The 19,945-nt window shown below is 43.3% G+C and overlaps 13 protein-coding genes across 13 annotated transcripts; 5 read left to right on the top strand and 8 right to left on the bottom strand.

The window, feature by feature from the left end:
- Positions 1–98: 98 nt before the first annotated feature.
- KL928_001146 (uncharacterized protein) lies at positions 99–1,847 on the bottom strand (the record flags this gene model as incomplete). Its single annotated transcript, XM_043201479.1, has 1 exon — positions 99–1,847. The coding sequence occupies one exon, from the start codon at positions 1,845–1,847 to the stop codon at positions 99–101; it is 1,749 nt and encodes a 582-aa protein (XP_043061605.1).
- A 111-nt stretch (positions 1,848–1,958) lies between these two features.
- KL928_001147 (uncharacterized protein) lies at positions 1,959–4,223 on the top strand (the record flags this gene model as incomplete). Its single annotated transcript, XM_043201480.1, has 1 exon — positions 1,959–4,223. The coding sequence occupies one exon, from the start codon at positions 1,959–1,961 to the stop codon at positions 4,221–4,223; it is 2,265 nt and encodes a 754-aa protein (XP_043061606.1).
- Positions 4,224–4,272: 49 nt separating this feature from the next.
- Positions 4,273–5,373, bottom strand: KL928_001148 (uncharacterized protein; the record flags this gene model as incomplete). The annotated part of the gene is made up of 1 exon (XM_043201481.1): positions 4,273–5,373. One exon carries the CDS (start codon positions 5,371–5,373, stop codon positions 4,273–4,275), a length of 1,101 nt encoding a protein of 366 aa, XP_043061607.1.
- A 239-nt stretch (positions 5,374–5,612) lies between these two features.
- On the bottom strand, positions 5,613–6,500 carry KL928_001149 (uncharacterized protein; the record flags this gene model as incomplete). Its single annotated transcript, XM_043201482.1, has 1 exon — positions 5,613–6,500. One exon carries the CDS (start codon positions 6,498–6,500, stop codon positions 5,613–5,615), a length of 888 nt encoding a protein of 295 aa, XP_043061608.1.
- A 152-nt stretch (positions 6,501–6,652) lies between these two features.
- Positions 6,653–7,039, bottom strand: KL928_001150 (uncharacterized protein; the record flags this gene model as incomplete). Its single annotated transcript, XM_043201484.1, has 1 exon — positions 6,653–7,039. The coding sequence occupies one exon, from the start codon at positions 7,037–7,039 to the stop codon at positions 6,653–6,655; it is 387 nt and encodes a 128-aa protein (XP_043061609.1).
- A 187-nt stretch (positions 7,040–7,226) lies between these two features.
- KL928_001151 (uncharacterized protein) lies at positions 7,227–9,515 on the top strand (the record flags this gene model as incomplete). The annotated part of the gene is made up of 1 exon (XM_043201485.1): positions 7,227–9,515. One exon carries the CDS (start codon positions 7,227–7,229, stop codon positions 9,513–9,515), a length of 2,289 nt encoding a protein of 762 aa, XP_043061610.1.
- Positions 9,516–9,523: 8 nt separating this feature from the next.
- Positions 9,524–10,813, bottom strand: KL928_001152 (uncharacterized protein; the record flags this gene model as incomplete). The annotated part of the gene is made up of 1 exon (XM_043201486.1): positions 9,524–10,813. One exon carries the CDS (start codon positions 10,811–10,813, stop codon positions 9,524–9,526), a length of 1,290 nt encoding a protein of 429 aa, XP_043061611.1.
- Positions 10,814–10,958: 145 nt separating this feature from the next.
- Positions 10,959–13,394, top strand: KL928_001153 (uncharacterized protein; the record flags this gene model as incomplete). Its single annotated transcript, XM_043201487.1, has 1 exon — positions 10,959–13,394. The coding sequence occupies one exon, from the start codon at positions 10,959–10,961 to the stop codon at positions 13,392–13,394; it is 2,436 nt and encodes an 811-aa protein (XP_043061612.1).
- A 9-nt stretch (positions 13,395–13,403) lies between these two features.
- Positions 13,404–15,578, bottom strand: KL928_001154 (uncharacterized protein; the record flags this gene model as incomplete). The annotated part of the gene is made up of 1 exon (XM_043201488.1): positions 13,404–15,578. One exon carries the CDS (start codon positions 15,576–15,578, stop codon positions 13,404–13,406), a length of 2,175 nt encoding a protein of 724 aa, XP_043061613.1.
- A 212-nt stretch (positions 15,579–15,790) lies between these two features.
- KL928_001155 (uncharacterized protein) lies at positions 15,791–16,762 on the top strand (the record flags this gene model as incomplete). Its single annotated transcript, XM_043201489.1, has 1 exon — positions 15,791–16,762. The coding sequence occupies one exon, from the start codon at positions 15,791–15,793 to the stop codon at positions 16,760–16,762; it is 972 nt and encodes a 323-aa protein (XP_043061614.1).
- A 36-nt stretch (positions 16,763–16,798) lies between these two features.
- Positions 16,799–17,158, bottom strand: KL928_001156 (uncharacterized protein; the record flags this gene model as incomplete). Its single annotated transcript, XM_043201490.1, has 1 exon — positions 16,799–17,158. The coding sequence occupies one exon, from the start codon at positions 17,156–17,158 to the stop codon at positions 16,799–16,801; it is 360 nt and encodes a 119-aa protein (XP_043061615.1).
- Positions 17,159–17,226: 68 nt separating this feature from the next.
- Positions 17,227–18,134, top strand: KL928_001157 (uncharacterized protein; the record flags this gene model as incomplete). The annotated part of the gene is made up of 2 exons (XM_043201491.1): positions 17,227–17,785; positions 18,103–18,134. The coding sequence occupies 2 exons, from the start codon at positions 17,227–17,229 to the stop codon at positions 18,132–18,134; spliced, it is 591 nt and encodes a 196-aa protein (XP_043061616.1).
- Positions 18,135–18,272: 138 nt separating this feature from the next.
- Positions 18,273–19,826, bottom strand: KL928_001158 (uncharacterized protein; the record flags this gene model as incomplete). Its single annotated transcript, XM_043201492.1, has 1 exon — positions 18,273–19,826. One exon carries the CDS (start codon positions 19,824–19,826, stop codon positions 18,273–18,275), a length of 1,554 nt encoding a protein of 517 aa, XP_043061617.1.
- Positions 19,827–19,945: the final 119 nt, after the last annotated feature.

Raw genomic sequence — 19,945 nt, forward strand, 5'->3', positions numbered from 1 at the left:
ATCGTGGCAAAATAATTTTTACACAGCCATTAACCGTCTTGCCGGTTCGTTGCAATTTTGATTTATCTTGCATGTAGATGCGCATTCACTATATACAGTCACTCGTAGTTTAGACCAACAATTTCTTCAAAAATCTTTTCGCATGGAACAACAGCTTTCATCCTTGCGCAAAGGAGGTAGGCACCGCTGAGTTTTCTGTGCAAACTGTACGTCTCTTCGGGAGGTGGTGTTAGTCGTTCATTCAACATCAACTTGATATTTCCGCGAACACGATCGGTCACTGTTTGATTGGTAAAGTCATAATCAGATCCCTTGTTGTCAACCGGAGAAAATGGTTCGCCCAGCGCAATGATCGACTCAACATGGGCCTGGGTCATGCTGTCAGTTTCCAAACCGGTGAGAAATCCCATGTCTTTAGAGTACGTTTGCACTTTATTATAGTCCTTTTTCACCGAGGCGCGCAAACAGTTGAGATACGTGGTAATGAAGTCCTTCTTGAAATCTCTGCATGCCCCGAAGTCCAAAAGCTCTATCTTGTTAGTCTTCTCGTTATAAAGGAAATTGGCCCAGTTGGGATCTGTTTGCATAAACCTAAATTTGGCTATCTCTGTGAGCGTAAGTCTCATGATATTTGATGAGATCCAGTTTTTCGTCTCCTGCGACCATTCCTTCTTCATAATCTCTGTACCCCTCATTTCTTCCATGGTCAAGACATGTTCGTCACTAATTTCATGATACACTTTGGGAACCACGAATACAGAGTCATCCTTTAGCAAATCACCGAAACGAGCAATATTCTGAGCCTCTCGAAGGTAATCACATTCCCACTTCAGCTCAACCCTTGCGTTGGCAACGCTTTTTTCAAGAAAAAGCCCCGGTGGAAGCAGTCTCGATGCTGTCAAAAGAGTTAGAATATTATCAAGATCCGAGTCTATGCTGTCTGCCACTCCGGGGTATTGCACTTTTACCACAACCCTATCATTGGTGTCTTTAGTGATTGCCCGGTGGACTTGTCCGATGGAAGCTGCTGCAATCGGGACATCGTCAAAGGAAGCAAAATACCGACTTCTCCAGCCATCGCCAAGCTCAAAAGAGATGACTTTTTCCAGCTGTCCCGCAGGCATGTAGTGAGCGCTATTTTGAACACGAAGGAGAATCTGCTGTATTTCAGGAGGCAGCACCGATGCGTCCTGGAAAGAAAGCATCTGTCCGATTTTCAGCGCAGCACCACGCATTCGACTAAATTTGCGAGCAATGCGCTCAATGTTCCGAGGAGACATGATCATAGATCCAACAGACTTGGAGTTCTGGCCTTTTGCATAATTTTCAGCACTTTGTCGGAGTACGTCAAGTCCAACTCCCGCAGCCAATGTTCCATAATGAAATAATCTGCTGATCCTTGAAGATGGCACTGCTGACTGTGACATCTCAAATTCTGCCTTTTCAGCCTTTCCAATAACCTCTGGTTTGGTTTTGGAGTTGTCTTCATCCTCTAGGAACCTAGTGGTGCCGAATTCTCTCTTATTAGAGATGTTACTTTTCCGGCCTCTAGGCCTCTTGCTGTTTGTTAGGATATCGTTTTGTTTCTTCTCAGCCTGCTTGACACTCTTGGATTTCTCGCGAGCTGCCTGGAACACATCGTCTTCCTCCGCTTGTTGATAATTTTCTTCTAGGGGTTGCTTTTTGGCCCTCTGCGACATGGCCCTCGAATCGGCATAGAGTTTGTCATTGCCTAAAAAGTTTGAGAGTAGTGAGCAATTGGCAACAACCACACGGGCACTTTCCTTGACAACTTTACTACTACCATTGGCAAGAGTATATGTCTGGTACAGGAACTTGGAAGACATGAAGTTAAAAACCGGTCTGTCTTTTCAACAGCTCAAATTAAACTTCACACCTTTACATTTGCTTTAAAGTTCTGAAAAAAATTAGAAAAATTATTTTTTTGTGCTAAAACAATGGGGGAATCATCAAGACCTAAAAAGCGCTCCAAGATAGCTGAGACATCGATTCCTCAAATTGCTGCAGAAAAGGCAGAACATGAACTTGAAATCCATCCTCATGTGCGGGAAAAAGAAGAGCTTGAAATTTACGATGGAGGTGAATTCAATATCTCTAAGCGTAACAAGACTACGGCTAAATACGCCAAAAAACTTGAGGATGGTGAGAAGAACCCGTTCACGGGTAAGCCCTTCTCACAGAGATACTTTGATATTCTGAAAGTCCGTCGAGAATTACCAGTTCACGCTCAAAGAGACGAGTTTCTCAAAATCTTTCATAAGACTCAGATCATGGTTTTTGTTGGTGAGACCGGTTCGGGTAAAACCACACAGATCCCTCAATTCGTGCTTTATGACGAGATGCCTCATTTGAGAGGCACGCAAGTTGCATGTACACAGCCTAGAAGAGTTGCAGCTATGTCGGTTGCGGCAAGAGTGGCAGATGAAATGGACGTGAATCTGGGAGAAGAGGTTGGTTACAGCATCAGATTTGAGAACAAAACATCCAAAAAGACAATCCTCAAGTACATGACCGATGGTATGCTTCTCAGGGAGGCGATGGAGGATCACGATTTGAAGAGATATGGATGCATAATTTTGGATGAAGCGCATGAGCGTACGCTCGCAACTGATATTCTCATGGGACTTTTGAAACAAGTCAGCGTTAGAAGGCCAGACCTAAAAATCATTATTATGTCTGCCACTCTGGACGCCCAAAAGTTTCAGAGCTATTTCAACGATGCTCCATTGCTGGCAGTCCCTGGTCGTACTTATCCCGTTGAAATTTATTACACTCCTGAATTCCAGAGAGATTATCTGGATGCCGCTATCCGCACGGTTTTGCAAATCCATGCTACTGAAGATGAAGGTGACATATTATTGTTTTTGACAGGTGAAGAGGAAATTGAAGACGCATGCTCCAAAATCTCTTTAGAAGGTGATCATTTGATTAGGGAAGAGGGGTGTGGACCGCTCGCTGTCTACCCGCTGTATGGTTCGCTACCTCCTCACCAGCAGCAGAAGATTTTCGAACCTGCTCCACAGCCATTTAGACCAGGTGGAAAACCAGGAAGAAAAGTAATCGTATCCACCAACATTGCGGAGACGTCCCTGACGATTGATGGTATTGTTTATGTGGTAGATCCGGGATTCTCGAAACAAAAGGTTTACAACCCAAGAATAAGGGTGGAGTCGCTCTTGGTTTCGCCAATTTCCAAAGCCTCGGCACAGCAAAGAGCAGGTAGAGCTGGTCGTACGCGTCCCGGAAAATGTTTCCGTTTATACACAGAAGAGGCTTTCCAAAAAGAGCTCATAGAGCAGAGCTACCCAGAAATTTTGAGAACCAACCTGTCTTCCACCGTGTTGGAACTTAAAAAGCTAGGTATTGATGATCTCGTGCATTTTGATTTCATGGACCCACCTGCTCCAGAAACTATGATGAGAGCCTTGGAAGAGCTTAACTACTTGGGTTGTTTGGATGATGCTGGAGACCTCACTGCGCTGGGAAGATTGGCATCGCAGTTCCCATTGGATCCTATGTTAGCTGTCATGCTGATTGGTTCTCCCGAGTTCAAGTGTTCAGAGGACATCCTGACGATTGTTGCCATGTTGTCAGTTCCTTCAGTTTTCGTTCGTCCATCAGGAAAGTCGGCTAAGGCTGCAGCTGAGGAAGCTAAGAAGGTGTTTGCTCATCCTTACGGAGATCATCTGACACTCTTGAATGTCTATAACGCATTCAAATCGGAAGAAGCACAGGAAATTGGCGTTAGCAAGTGGTGTAAAAACAACTTTTTGTCTTACAGATCTCTCAAGTCGGCCGAGAATGTCAGATGGCAGCTCTCGAAATTGATGGAGAAATACGATTTGGAGCTTAACTACACTGATTACGATAATCCAAAGCATCATCTAAGGCTGCGCAAAGCATTGGTTGCTGGTTTCTTCATGCAAGTTGCCAAGAAGAAGAGCGCAGGAAAGGGTTATATTACGGTGAAAGATAATCAAGAGGTGCTTATTCATCCATCGACCGTTCTTGGGAAGCAAGATGAATGGTTGATTTATAACGAATTTGTTCTGACGTCGAAGAACTATATTCGTACAGTCACTGCTATCAAGCCAGAGTGGTTGATAGAACTGGCTCCGAAATACTACAATCTAGATCACTTCCAGAAAGGAGACGTCAAATTAAGTCTTGAGAGGGTTAAAGCGCGCGTGGACAGAATATAGAGTTGAATTCAATATAATATATTTTTATGTAATTCTACAATTACCCCCTCTAAGCAAACTCACCCAAAGAGAGAACCTTTTCGATACCTCTCACAACGGTTGGAGTATCTGGGAAAGCGAAATCTTCCAATTCTTTGGCATAAGGAGTTGGAACTTCACATCCCGTGATTCTTTCAATTGGGGCATCGAGGTAGTCAAAACCTTCAGATTCCATCACTTGAGCACAGATTTCCGAACCAACACCGAAAGCAGGGAAACCGGCCTCAACAGTGATAGCGTGATTGGTCTTCTTGATGGATTCAATGATAGCTGGGACGTCCAGCGGTTTGATGGATCTGAGATTCAAAACTTCAGCGGAAACACCGTATTTCTCCTTCACCACCTTGGCTGCCTCAAGGCAGAAAGTCAGGTTTCTAGAATGCGAAATGATAGTAACGTCCGAACCTTCGAGCTCAATCTTGGCCTTGCCGATTGGTAGAACGAAGTCAGGAGACGCAGCCTCTTCGGATATTGGGAAAGATTCACCATACAATAGTTCGTTTTCCAAAAAGACGACTGGGTTAGGGTCTCTGATAGCTGCTTTCAAAAGACCCTTGCAGTCTTCCGAGGAGTATGGAGAAATGACCTTCAGACCTGGAATGGATCCGTACCAAGCGGAGTAATCTTGAGAATGCTGAGCAGCAACACCTGCAGCAGCACCGTTTGGACCTCTAAAGGTGATGTTACATGGCTGTTTACCACCAGACATGTAGTAAGTCTTTGCTGCAGAATTGATGATTTGATCAATGGATTGCATGGCAAAGTTGAAAGTCATAAACTCACAGATTGGTTTAAGGCCGGACAATGCCGCACCAACACACAATCCGGTGAAACCCATCTCAGTAATAGGAGTGTCCACAATTCTTTTTGGGCCGAACTTATCTAGGAGCCCTCTGGAAATTTTGTAGGCACCATTATACTGAGCAACTTCCTCACCCATCAAAAACACATCTGGATCTCTGTCCAGTTCCTCTTGCATGGCACTGTTCAAAGCGTCTCTAACAGTCATAGTCGCTGGACCAGCGCCGGAAGATGCAGTTCTAATGTTTTTGCCAATAGAGGACCTCAGTAAGGTCGACGCAGTCTTCGCAGTTTGAGCAATTTTGGACATAGTTTTAATAGAATCTAGCTTGATTTCTCGGGGTCTGAATCTCTGAATGGATTTGATTTTACGGGGCTATTCCAATTGTTGGAAAGTATGCGCTAAGTTGGCCAAAATTATTACCTTCTTGTCAACTCAAAGTACACTCGGTGTCTTATCTCCCCACTGGGTAATATTTTTTTCCAATAACGGATCTCTTCAACCCATCGCTACAGGTGTACGGGTGCAATTATTCTATATAATACTAGCTACCGGGAATTAAACAAGTCCGCCCACTCGTTCTGCATGCAATGAAGGACTGAGATGGAAATTAGCGGACAAATCATCATCCTCGTGGCAGTAGATTGCTGATCCATAATCCAAGGTTTAGCTTCGCGCTCAAATCCGAGACAGCATAAAAAGTTTGTCAGGAGCACAGCTCCGACTATGATCATTGAGCAAACGTGTATGGTGACCATCAAAATCAGTGTCCGCTGTTCGGCAAGACTGTTAGTGAGAAAAGAGTAGTAGTTCACCATATTGTTGAAATTGATTGTCGAGTAATGGCACAATTCGAAAAGACAACCAAAAGCTGTGAGCCACGCCTGGAACGAGCTCATAAGTGTGAGACCATTCTGTGCATCGTTCATGATTGTCGATTGTGCTCTGTAGAGATTAAGGCAAGACCCCAGCGCGATGGATATGAAAACGATAATCAGAAGCGTCATTGACCAAAAATATTCTCTCTCTAGATGCATTTCATTAACTATTCCAACCACTTGCACAATCACCATCGATGCCTGTGACCAAATGGCAACCAAGTAGAACGATGCAAAAGTGACAAATTGAGAAGACCTGATTCCAAGGATATTTTCTACACCCACTAGGGAGATTAGAAAATTCATGAATATCATAGTTGGTGGTTTTGATTTGTACAGTGATAGCCTTGTGATTAGCTCCTGTTTCGATAGCTCCGTTGACATGAACTGTTTATCTTTCCAACTCAGATATAAAGTAACCGCAATGGGAAGGGTGCAAGTTAATGCCGCCAAAGTATACTCCACCACATTCGATGTCTCCTCGCGTCTGCTCTCTTGATCAACAGAGATTGTTCGCTCAACGACTTCCGTTTGCTCGAGTTTCTCAACATCTTTCATATTGAAGGTGAATAAGAAGTCTAGGATATTTCTGTATCCTTTATTTGGCGATGCGCCAGTTTTTCAGGCTGTGAAAATAGTGGGGAGGGTCAGGGCGCGTTAAGTTTTGCTACTAGCCGTATTATGAAGCTCGTTTTTGCTGGTCGTACATTCTAGTTCTCGGTACATATATTAATGAACTCTTCCTCGTTGATCTCTCCATCCTCATCCAGATCAAATTCGTCAATCATCGCCCGGAGTTCATCGTCTGTCAGATTTTCACCCAATTCCTTGGCAACGCGCCTAAGATTTCGAAGACTAATTTTTCCTGTCTCATCGTCGTCGAATAATCTGAACGCGCGGCGGATCTCGTCTATCGGATCGCGCTCAATGATTTTATTCCCCACGTATTGGAAAAAATCCTCATAGTTGATCAGCTTGCGGTTGTCTGTATCATATTCGTCTATTATGTTGAGAACTTCTCTCTTGGACATGTCAAATCCCAGTGCTCTGAGGGCCACCTTCAGTTCGTGGTAATCGAGGTATCCATCACCATTCATATCAAATAGGGTAAACTTAGGTTAGATCGCGTGTTGCCATACTTACGGCCTCCCTGATTTCCTGTTTCTGCTCATTGAGCAGTTCAACTTTCATCTGTCTTCCGCTTTTCAGAGACGACATGATGATTTAGTTAATTGATTGTTTTTAAAATAAAATAAAAAAATACGCGATCGGTTGATTTTCTATATGCATAATATCAATGATAGAGTGGTGGTGAATGATGTGGAAGGAACTATTAAATATATAGGCCCTACCCAGTTTCAGCCCGGTGAATGGATTGGTGTTGAGCTGGATCGACCGGTGGGCAAGAACGATGGGTTTGTCGCAGGAGTCAGGTATTTCCAGGCACGAGATAACCACGGTATCTTCGTTCGTCCTGCAATGTTGCAACCGTCAAACTCGGGCGACGTTCGTCTAAAGGCCATCATCAGATCTCTGGAAGACAAGGTGTTGAAACTACGGTCGGATATGAACGACCTTACAGCTCAATTGAAATCATCAAAAAGTGCTGTGGTCTCCTTAGAGGAATCATTGGAGCGAGAGATCATGGAAAAAATGACACTATCTGACCGGTTGGCTGACTTGCAAAACAAGACAAAAGAAATTCCGGTCAACTCAATCAGGCGTGGAGATGTCGACAGCGATCAAATAGAGCATTATGTCAAGGAGCTCGACAAGTTACAAAAACTCAATGACCAGCTTCAAAGCAAAGTGTCGTCTCTAGCTGACGCGGAGGTTATTATTGAGTCGTTAACAGTTCAAAATGCTGACTTGACAGACGAGCTGTCAAGGTGCAAGGTTGCCATAAAAGAGCTGGAAAGCCTGTTGGAACTTGATAAAGATCTGGAGCAAAGCCATATAGAGATAGAAAATGAATTGCGAACTGAGATAAAGCAGGCACAAGAAAAGCTTGAGCAAGATCAAGCTCGCATCAAAAACCTCGAGACCAAAGTTGTGGAGCTCAATCAAGTACTTCTGCAGAACCACTCAGAACCAGGAAAGTCCGGTGTTTCGAAAGAACCGACCGAAAAACTGCTTTCTCAATTAAAGCACCACGACTCTCAAATATTGCAACTTAAACATCAGCTGGAAATTCAACAGGTGTTACATAGGGCAGAAGGTTTGGCTTTAAATGAGTACTCAAACATTCTTTCAAGATCTGAAGGAGGCTCAGAGAACTTACAGAAGATGGCCCAAGTTGTGAGACTCAAAACCTTGTGCCACCAATTCGAAGATCATTATATCAGTCAGCTGGGTGAGGTTGCAAGTATTGATGACTATTTCTACCAATCGCAATGCCTTCGGGATGCCTTTGCATTAGGAGCTTTTGCCATAGAAGCTGGTTGTATAATAAAGATTTGCGAATATTACAGAGAGGTTCCAGCTGCTCTTGTGCCAAAAGTTTCTGGGTTTTTGGAAAGGTTTGACAAAATGCTCGAGGCACATGAGTATCAAGAAGATTTCATAATTCCATTTAAGGGGGCTGTGAAAAACAGGGAGGAGGTGCTCATGCACATGCTGCTGGCTGTCCATAAATTGGAGTACTGTCTCCTATTGAGTGGTCTACTACAGGACGGATTGTCATTGAATGGGACAAAGTATGGGTTTAGTGAAGTGAAAGCGCCTATTGAGGATATGATGGGGCAGCTCGACGGCCATATCCGTGCACTGGAAACCCTAGAGAAAAATAAGCAAGGGCTTATAAATGGGCCTGATATTCGATTCGGAACTATAGATGATCTTTTTGCTGCTCTTTGCGATCTGGATAGAAAGATTAGAGCAGGAGAGCGGATCACTGTGTTTGGGGAGCTGGTGAAAATATCCTCAACTAAGCTAGACTTCCCTGAACTCGAGAGTATTGGAATACCTGCAGCCACCAGCTGGTTCACTAGACAAGGAGAGGTCCAGAATGATACTGTGAGCAAAGAACAGGCCCAGACTATTGAGGAACTTCAAATGAAGATCTCAGTGCTACAAGCGAGATTGAGTAAGCACCAAACAGAAGAATTGCAACTTACACAGCTGTCCAAGTCTCTTGAAAGGATGCAGTTAGAAAACCAAAAATTAAATAAAGAATACATGGGAGCACAGGAGAACTACAAAGCAGTTTTGAAACAGCTTGATGAGACAACCAAAAAGCTGCAGCTCTACGGAGACGATAAATCTCGTGGTGTCTACGAAGAGTTCATGAAACTGGACAAAATTGAACTCATAAATGAAATTTCGAGTCTGAGAGCATTAGTAGCCAAGCTTGATACCTCCAGAACCATCCAAAACTGCGACCCGCAATTTGCCTGTAACTTTTTACCTGACATTCGTCCAATAAAGTGGGACTTGAGTACCAGCATCGACGATATGGTGAGCGCCGATGAGCTGTCTGCTAACATTGAACACTTTCAGATTCCAAAAATCACAAACGATAACTCAAATGCATTAAAAAGCTACACCAAAATGCTCAACATTCTGATGGGATGAAAGCGCGCTCATTTGGCTATAGTGCCTTTTTTCTGTGGCCATTTCCTCACCTTGTCTATATCACTCTCGGGCCACCACCAGTTTAGAAACTCGAGAATAAATAAATCGACAACCACGCACAAGATGAATAGTAATCCAGCCCAGGGGCCACAGTTGTAGTACTTTACTAAAATATCCACAAGCGAAGCGGACTCTCTTTCAATGACCATATCATACACCTTTTCCGTTCTCCTGGCGATGTCGCCCCAATCGTACATTTTCTTGACCTCCTCGTGGAAACTGCTTGTATCAATTTTGTTTTCTTTGAGTTTTCTCACTGCCAAATTCACAGCATCTACCAGCGACTCCTCGTCTGGATCAGCGAAAACAGTCATTTTATTGGGCAGCACCTCAGGGATACCTCCGACTTTGGTTGTTACCACTAGCAACCCGCAGGAAGCAGCCTCAACCAAAACTGTTCCAAAAGCTTCCGTCAAGGACGGGTGCAAATATATATGTCCCTGCACCATCACGTCCCGGACTTGTTGATGTCGTATGCTTCCAATCAGTTCGACTCTATCTTGTAGCTGGTGTTTTTCCCTCATCTGCTCTAAATCGATAAACTTTGGGCCGTCGCCAGCAATCAAGAAATGTATGTCAGGTCGAGTGGAGCACAACCGAGGGATAATGGCTGTAAGAAGGTCAGCTCCCTTGTTTTGGAATAGTCGCGAGATCACGACAACAGTGATCTTATTCAAAGACGGTTTGACCTCGGCGGGTTTAAAGTCATCAGCAATAACCGCATTTGGAATTACAGAGACTGAGGAAGGATCCAGGCTGGCTCTTAGAACGGTGTTTTCCTTGCACGTATGGCTGACACATATCACATGACCGATGTTGGTGAGAGTGAATTTTAGCAATTTGTTGCCCAAGATCGAGCCCACGTCTGCAAATCCAAACAGTGAGTGGTCTGTAAACACTGTCTTGATTCCCATGGTGTTGGCGTGCAAAATTGCCTCGTGACACATGGAGCTGAAGGTACCATGACCATGAACTATATCAATGCTCTCGCGGATCAGGATCTGGCGAAGTATAGGAAACAAAGAAAAGACCGTTGGGAAAGTGGTTTGTCGGTATATGATGAAAAATGGGACATAGTATACTTTGAGGCCGTTAGTCAACATTCGAACTCCTGTTCTGTCGCCGTATGCGTGGGTGATTACCACAACAGAATGTCCTCGGGCTATGAGCTTTTGCGAAAGGTGATATATATGAAGCTCCATACCCCCAGGCTGCGGGTAGAAAAAATCTGAGATCATTCTTGGCTGTTAGGCGTCAATAGACGTCTACTTACGCGATGTTGTAACTCTTCATGGTAAAAAGTCACTTTTTTTTGTCGGCAGTGCATCAAGATTTAACAGAATTATTGTTTTTCAAAGGCGATCAATCCTTTGAGACAACTCAATGACCGACCAGGGAGAATACCTGGAGATCCCAAATGCACCTGAAGAGGAGCCACCGGCTTATGATACTTTGGAGGATACATCTGGGGACTTTGCAAACTATGAGCAGTTTGATATAGATGAACCGGCACAGAGACCGAGAATGAGCCCGCGTGAGCTGTTCTACAAGGCTGGGGATTTCGCAAAGAGTTTCAACAAACGATTTTTTCGTCCCATAAACAACGCTCTGGATCCGGTCTATGAGCTTTATCGATTCATCAGCACCAAGACCGAAAGTTACATTTCTAAAGTCGGCAATCCGCTTATCATTAAACGACTCCTCTATGTTTTATTTATTGCCACAATCATTTACGTTATATCGATGTCTGGCTTGTATCCTGATGCTGCCGGGACATTATACGGAGATTTCTACGATGTACAGAAGCTCCATTCCTACATTGACTCCCACGTGGAGGTCAGCAGGATCGAAGAAAATCTGGAGTACTTATCCTCCATGCCACACATGGCCGGTACGGCTGGAGATCTCGCTCTTGCTCGATATATTGAGGATATTGTTTCCGACTCCGCGCTTCAATTGGATGGAAACTCAAAATTCGCTGCATATGTCAACTATCCCGAAAACGTGCATGCTAAACTATACCATGGAGACAAATTAATACACGATTGTGATCTGATCGAAAAATTGACTGGCCAAGACCATAATGAAAATAACATTGAATTGCAACAAATGGCATTCAACCCGGGCTCAAAAAGAGGGTCTGCCAAGGGTCGTGTGATCTACGCCAACTATGGCACATTAGAGGATTATAAAGTGTTGAGAGAAAAAGATGTGAATATTAAGGGCTCAGTCGTGGTGGTAAAGTACGGGGGCCTTTTGATGGAATCGAAAAAGCTGTATTACGCACACGAACAAGGGGCATCTGGAGTCCTCTTCATCAGCGATCCGAAACCGGATTCTGCTTACAACATGCGCTCTATACAAAAAGAACCTGTCGCATTACCTGATTATTATACTGGAAATATGGTGAGTCCTGGCGGGGGGGTCCTCGATAGAGTCCCAGACTACTTCGATTTGAACATCATGTGGAATTCCAACAACTGCACCCCGCGCATTCCAAGTATCCCCATCTCGTGGGAAAGCGCAAAGAACATCATGATCCCCTTGCAAGGACATGGGGAAAGGCTAGAGGGATGGGACTTGGACTTCGGTAATGAAAAGGTTGAGGTTTGGACGGGTAGCGACGAGTTTGTTGTTGATATGTCCAACGAAGTGGTGGAAAGAATGAATAAGGAGGTCTGGAACGTTGCTGGACGGATAACAGGATCTGAGCAAAACAACCTTGCAATTGTCATTGGGGCAGCTAGAGATTCTCCAGGATATGGTGCTGTTGACAGCACGGGGACCGCGGTTCTTCTCGAGCTCATTTCTCTGTTTTCCAACATGATGCGTGCAATGAAGTGGAAACCTCTCAGATCAATCTATTTCGTCTCGTTTTCGGGAACAGACTACAATATGGCTGGTTCCACCTACTTTGCTCAAAGTAAAAACGACTTTTTCAACCGCCAGGGGTATACTTATATTGACTTGAGCGATGCTGTGTCGGGCTCTAAGCTGGAGATCGCGGCAGATCCGATTCTACATTCTCTGATTCAAGATTGCTTGAGTTTAGTGGAAGATCCAGCCACAAATAAGTCACTTGCTGAAGTTTGGGATAAGAGTTTTTTGTCCATGAAAGATAATACAAAGAATTATCAGCCGTTCATTTCACACTTTGGTATGCCCTCCGCCGAATTTCGTTTCAAGGGCAGAAGCTATCCCAAAAACAGCTGTTTGGACACATTCGACAATTTCAAGAAACAGAACATCGACAGCGAAATGCAATATCACAAAGCACTGACTCGATTAGTGGCGAAAATCATCTTACAATTGACTGATAAGCCAATCATTCCTTACGATATATTCAACATGGTCTCTGCGATTAACAGGAATATGAAGGATTTGCGCTCTTATGTTGAGTTCAAAGATAAAAACTCCAAATTGGATTTCACTAGATTTGATACGTCCTTGATAAAACTCAAAAGTATTGCGAGAGAGCAGCAGTCGTTTATCAAGACCTGGACTGAAATCGTAAACGCTGATTCGGGCTCAGAGCCAAACCTCTTGGCCGTCAATAGGTGGGACTGGAACGCAAAGCTTGTCCTTCTAGAAAAAATACTGCAATCCTCTAACGGCATCTATGATCGACCATGGCATAAGAATGTTCTATTTGGAAATGAGTTTAGAGTTCCCGAAACAACGGAAACGTCATTCATATATGATTCCTTCCCTGGTGTTCGGGATGCGATCGATGCAGGAGATTGGAAAGAAGCTCAGAATCAGCTTGAACTGATCTGTGAGCTTATGGACCAATGTTTAGATTTATTTCAACTTAATTAAGTTGGGTTCCTACTTGGATTCGATTTTTTCAATAAGTTCTTCGCTCGTGTCGATCATGGAAGTAAATGCCTCATCCACTTTGATCAGTTTGTTTTGTAGTAAAACGCGAATGAGAGCAATCACTTGCTTCACAAACTTTAAGCCGTTCAAAAACTCTGCTGATGGTTTTTCATTTACAGATTTCAGTAATGATTCATCCAAGGAGGCAGATGCTTTCTCAGCATCCAGATCAGCAAGGTACGTTTCTAAGAACTCTTGTGCCACAATTCCCAAAAGAACGTTGGGGAGTGATTTTCTGAACGGAATCTCCGTCGTGAGCTTTCTCCAAGATTTATTGTCTCGTTGGAATTTGTCCAAGTCATCATGATTCAACAGTTCCAAAGCAATGATGTTGGAAGTCAGGAGGTCCTTGGTATATGATTTCAGCTTATCCATCACCGATCTGAACTGAAGCAACGGTCTATGAACTTTATAGACATAATTGACAGGACTGAGCTTCGACATTGGTTGAAGAGAGAGGATTTTGGAAATGAAGATTGCGGCGTTTCTGTATTGCTCATTGTCTGTCTTCAAATCGTTTGGCTGTAGAATATCATCTGCCCTTAATTCAGAAAAGCGCTTGAAGAAAATGAGCAGCAGAAATAACGTTTCCACGTTGATTGACTTGGAAAGTTGAGGTAAGAGCTTTCCCCACTCAGTCAATTTGAAATCTCTTTCCGACAAGAATCCATAGATGTAGAGCGTTCTGATCAGGCCTGTTGAAATTATTTCATAGCTGGTAGAAATTCGGGTACCCTCCTCATCTGCCTTTGCAACCACGTTGTCTTCCAAAAACTCGTCGCTCACTCCCGAGAGAAAAGCGGCTAACTGGAATGATCTAGCAGTGGTGTGTCTAACAAGCAATGGTTTAACTTTGAGATAAAGGGGAGGAGTCATCCTTTGGACAAGCTCGTACACTTGGCGACCGTTGAAAACGGTCTCTAGGCGCAATTTTTTAAATTGGTAGTACCTATTGAGCGAGTTGGCAAACAAGTTGAGAGTTTTACCTCGTATCTCTAAAGACTCCTCGTCACAAACAAGTTTCTGGTAGAGAGGTGTCACGGACATGTCTAAGGGCAACCTTTCGATTTGTGTTCCATGGATCAAAGTCTCGCAAAGTTCAAAGGCTGTAAGACCTATGGATTGGTAGAAAAATAGCTCATCTGGTAGTCTTTGCCCAATCACCTCGTGCAAATCGTCCGGGATCCGCCTCGAAGGTTCTAATGGTGTTGCTTCCGTAGATGCTTTGGAAGAATTGAGAGCCTTTGGACTAGCCGCCACAGAAGACAGAAAAGAAGCGTCAGTATCCATCTGTAACAGTTCAGTTCTTCCATTCACTTTCAGCACAGGAGTGTAGTCAAGAGAAGCGCATCCTTTTTGATATATTTCCATGTATCTGCCCCCGTTAGGTAATGCAAGAAGGGAATTGTAAATTGAGCCACCATTGAGGATAAACTCGTGTAAAGACGGAAACGTTGGAGACGACGGGATATGGGGAAAGATATTGATGTTATAAGGTTGGAAACCGTTACCAACACACATAGAAAGGTCTTTGAATTGTTTGGGACTGAGGTTGAGTTTCCGAAGTACACTAGACTTTTCAAGGTACTTGAACTGTTTGCTTTCAAATTCCATGCTGAAAATGAACTTATCCACACCCTCAATAAGAAGGCCATCTGTTGATCCAAATACGCAGTGTATCAAGTTCTCTGCCAGCAGATATTGAAGCTCAATCCATGCAAAATACGGAGCGACGATGTAGTCCACGCCCTTGGACTCCAGAATATGCATGAAGTCGTCCATGATTGGCCTCAAAGCCAATGGTGTATTGGAATCCCTGAAACTTTCATTGTAGTGTTCTCTTGCAACTTTTTCGTCCCATATTTTCTTAAAATTCTTCTCATGCTGTAGTAGTTCAGGCTCCTTGATATAATCAAACTGATCCACAGTTCTCAGACCTGGGAACACAAATATTGGGGTTACCTTAAGCTCCTCAAATGCCTTGAAATCCGATTCCATCAGCATTTTCAAGGTCATCGGGAAACCTCCAATTGCCTCGAGGTTAGGCTCTTTCCTAGGTGTGAGAAGTCTCGAGAGATAATGTTCAACCTCAATCCCAATGGTTGCATTCTCTAGCACTTCCATGGGACAGTTGGATACAGTTTTTAGATCAAATAGATAGGGCTCGAGGGATCTAATGGGCATATTGAGACTAAACACGAAGCTTAAAGGTTGAAAAAAAAAATCATGGACGAAACCGGATGTCTGGGCGGCGTCGATCGCCGCGTCGGGAATCTCGAGACACTGAAATTAAAACACGTACCCAAACTTAGCCAAGCTCAGTTCAACTCCAAGCAATGAGATTTGCCTCTTTATTATTATCCATTGGATTGTTGATCCCCGCTTGTTTGGGTGTGCGATATGAAACTTTGACATCTAAGTACAAGAAGAACATCCTTAAGATTACCGATGCTAACTACCAAAATCTTTTAAACAACGAGGATTTTGACATAGTACTGTACCTGACCGCATCCAGCCCACAGGTTGGTTGCGTTTTATGCAATGAGTTCCAGCCTGTATTTGAGCAGCTCGCCGCCTCATTTTACGAGAATCTCGAAACGCATGGTCTTGGTTCTGATGATACAAAGTTGATCTTTGCGTACTCTGATTTTCCAGACTCTAGAAAGCTATTTCAACAATTGGCACTGAACAACGTCCCGAAAGTATACTACTATAATGCACAGCAAGGAATTGGTCTGAAACCAAGTGATGAGTTCATGTTTATGAGCACCGATCTGCTCTCTACATTGACCAGCTGGTTGGTGGCTAAGACGCACCTAAGCCCCGAACTATTCAATCTAAGAACCAAAGTCAATTATACTGAGCTTTTGTTAACATTTTGCATCGTTTTCGGACTCGGAGTGACCATCATACTTAATTATAAAAGGGTTCTAGCCATCATTACCAACAAAAGAGGCTGGCAGGCGCTTAGCATCTTACTTGTCATTCTGTTCACATCTGGTTACATGTTCAACCTTATTAGAAATACACAGTACATTCGTACAAACAAAGATGGTTCCAACATCTATTTCATAGGCGGACACCAAGCACAACTGGGAGTTGAAACACAGATTATTTCGGTCATCTATGGATTATTCTGCGCTGGTATGGTGATCCTGGTGGACTTGTTCAAGAAGTTTGACAATGCCAAACTGAGATTGTTTAGTTCCGTTGGATTATCTATTGCTCTTTTCGTTTTATACAGCATTCTCGTGACTTGTTTCCATGCCAAAAATACAGGCTATCCTTATTGGCTTCTCAAGTTCTGATCCTATTATATAGTTGAAACGATGCATATGACTATGTTATTCTGAGCCCATGTTCTGAAGTATTTTGTCTACTCGTTGTTCGATAATTTCCATTTTCGAGCTAATGGCGCTCATCTGCGATTTAATAGCTGTAACTCGCTTCACATACTCATCCAACGATAGTGTGGTATTGTCTTGGCTGTCTTCATTCTCCTTCAAGTTTTCCCGCGTTCGCTCCAACTTGCCCTCAAGCTGACGTAGAATGCTTGAAAGTATGACTTGAGACTCATAGAGAGATGTGAGGTTCAGGTTTAGCACCTCAAGCGGTGACTCGATCAATGATTGTACAACCAACTCTATTGGATGGACTGTCCCACCAGACCCTTGAGTGTGGTTCAATTGTGGAGAGGGGGGCATGAAATTTGATCACCTTGAAATTTAAATACCATGAATTATTTTAAAAGAATTTGAAATTTAAATTCGATATGCTGGTTCGTGCTTACTCCACTCAACGACCATTGTTGCTGGACATTTTGCCCCAGCGCAAACTCATCAAGCGTCTGCTTTTTGACTTTGATGCTAGAATGAACCTACGAAAGTACATGCCAGTAATACAAAACATATACGATAATGTTGGTAAAGATAAATTATCATATCCAAAGAAGGTGCAAGGATCAGATCTTCTTCTGTTTCAGAAAGTTCTGTCGGAAATACGAACTCAAACCCACACATCAAATCAGCACCTTGTTAGATTGGAGGATGAACTTATAGAGAGGGCAGCGGAGCTGGGAAGTAGAGATGCATTGACAATTATCTCTTATAGGGCTTTACGGGATCCAAGCGGAGAATACACAGATGAAGACAAGGTCCAGGCTAAAAAATTCATAGAAAAGCTAAAAGAGCTTGAGCATCCTCTTGTTTACAAGATGGGGGGAGATTATGATTTTGACCAGGGCAGATACCAAGAAGCTGTGAACCAGTACTGGAAATTTATTAAACTCGATGCTAACTCATTTTTGTCCGCAGAAGTCTATAAAACGATGGGTATGATTCACTTCCAGCAAAACCAGCTTCTTCGCGCCAAGCTTTTCTTTGAAAAGTCCATCAAGCTAGCTCCAATTTCCAAAGTAGCACAATCTCACTACATGCTGGGTCTGATATACGAAATTGATCCTCTCCGTTCTCGCTACCACTTCGAAATGGCAGCCACACAGGGTTTCAAGGAAAGCTTCAAAACTCTCGGGTTCTTGGAGCTGAATTACTTCAAGAATCTCTACAAGGCTAAAAAATGGTTTCAGATGGGAGCAGAGCTGGGTGACCACAATTGCATGATCGGACTTTTCGACGTATACATACGACAGAAAAATTGGAAGTCTGCAAGAAAGACTATTGATGCCTTGGATTCTTTCGCGAAACTAAATGGCCTTGATCTGGATATAAAATCGCTTCGAAAAGATTCAGTTGAACTTCTGATAAAGCATGAAACAGCTGCTCCCCTTACGCAACAAGAAAATAAATCGTTATGGGACGTCTAATTAAGCTTGTATATAATTACATCTCCAGTCCTGCGAGAATCCCAATGAAATCTGCTGTTGAAAATTCTATGGTATTCAGAGTAGCCGCTATTATGGAGGTATTCTTTCATGAATTGCTCCAGGCTCTCAAAAAATATAAGGTATTCCGGCCAGGTATGCGGATAGGACCCTCTGAGGTCATCTCTAGAATTCTCAACAGTAAGGGATGGAAAATTTCGTTGCAGAAATCCCAACGTATCGTCATAAAATTCATCCGACTCGTCTCTATAAGCAGCTAGATCCGTTGAAGAATCTAAATGCAATGGAGGCTCGCATGTCAAAAACCATATATCGACCTGGTTTGGATGTAGATGAAAATGGCTTTGGAATGGAGTAGAGTGACATGGGGTCAAAAACCCGATGGAGGACTGTTTGCTACCGATTTCATCTCTGAGATATTGGGTGACGGTAATCACCCCACTCTCATGAATTTGAGTGAAATAGAATGCGATAGTAATGTTCAGTAATGCAATGAGAAGAATTAAGCTGGACGATGTAACAGGTTTGAGTTTTCTGAGCGTATAAAGCACCCCATATGTGGTAAAGAAGAGCAATATGGGCATCAGGGGATATATGAAGCGGAACTCTTTGTGTTGAATCAATGAATATGCCAGTAGATTAATGATAAGTACCAACTTGAGCTCCCTTGCTTCCTTGACTAGCAGCCCAATTATAAAATATGGTAGGTAGGTCAATAACATCACAGGAATAGCCTGGAAAAAATAGAAGTCCAACCTTGAGGTACCGTAAAAAGATGAGAGGTTCCTAGACACATTGAAGTTGAGGAAATTGATGGACGGGATAGTCCAAGCGCCGTAGAAATGACGGTTCACTATGCTGTCGATGCTGAATATGGCGATCCCAATGAGAATGGTGGATACTATTATTTTGAGCCGAGGACCTCTGCGGAGGTTTCGCAGTCCGTACACCAGCCATATCAGGCCATTCGTTGGTCTAATTATACAACAAAATCCTGCAATTATCATGGAGTAGATGTAGTAATCATCAAAAGTCTCAGGATACAGAAACAGTGCTATAGTCGTAAGTGCCAGCTCGAGTGAGTTGGAGAATGATCGACAATAGCAGTACCAATTGAAGGGCGAAAATAGACTCAGGTAAAACATTGTCCGTCTAGCTGAAGGATCTTTGGTCCACTTACATGTCAGCTTGTACTGGAAAGTCTCACCCACCGCACAGATCAACGCGTTCATCAATTTGGGCAGATAAAGTAGATATGCGTAGTCGAGACGCAACAATTGGCATATCTTGTAAATTGGAACGTAAAGCAAAGGATGCATGAAGGACCGGATTCCCTGACGCCATTCCCAGGTCAGGTACCCATACCCAAAAATCTGATAATGCGCCGGTTCAAGTGCTTGCCAGTATTCGTCAGCTTGGAAAAAAGTGTTGATTGACACAGAGTTGGCGAGCCTGATTGCGAGAAGAAGAGTGAACAGGCCAGTATCCGTTTCGGGAACCGGCCAAGATTCAGGCTTCGTCAATTTTGCCATGGTTATGGTCATTTGCTTCACTGATGCTGCGCCATGCACTAATCTGACAGAAATAAATGTTTAAACGTGTGCGTACGATTTCTTCAAATCATCCGGAAGATTAAAAATCTCAATAGGGT

This window comes from Ogataea angusta, assembly GCF_019207475.1.
Source record: "Ogataea angusta isolate 61-244 chromosome Unknown 61-244_NODE_2_length_1002155_cov_89.706849, whole genome shotgun sequence".
Taxonomy (NCBI): Eukaryota; Fungi; Ascomycota; class Pichiomycetes; order Pichiales; family Pichiaceae; genus Ogataea; species Ogataea angusta.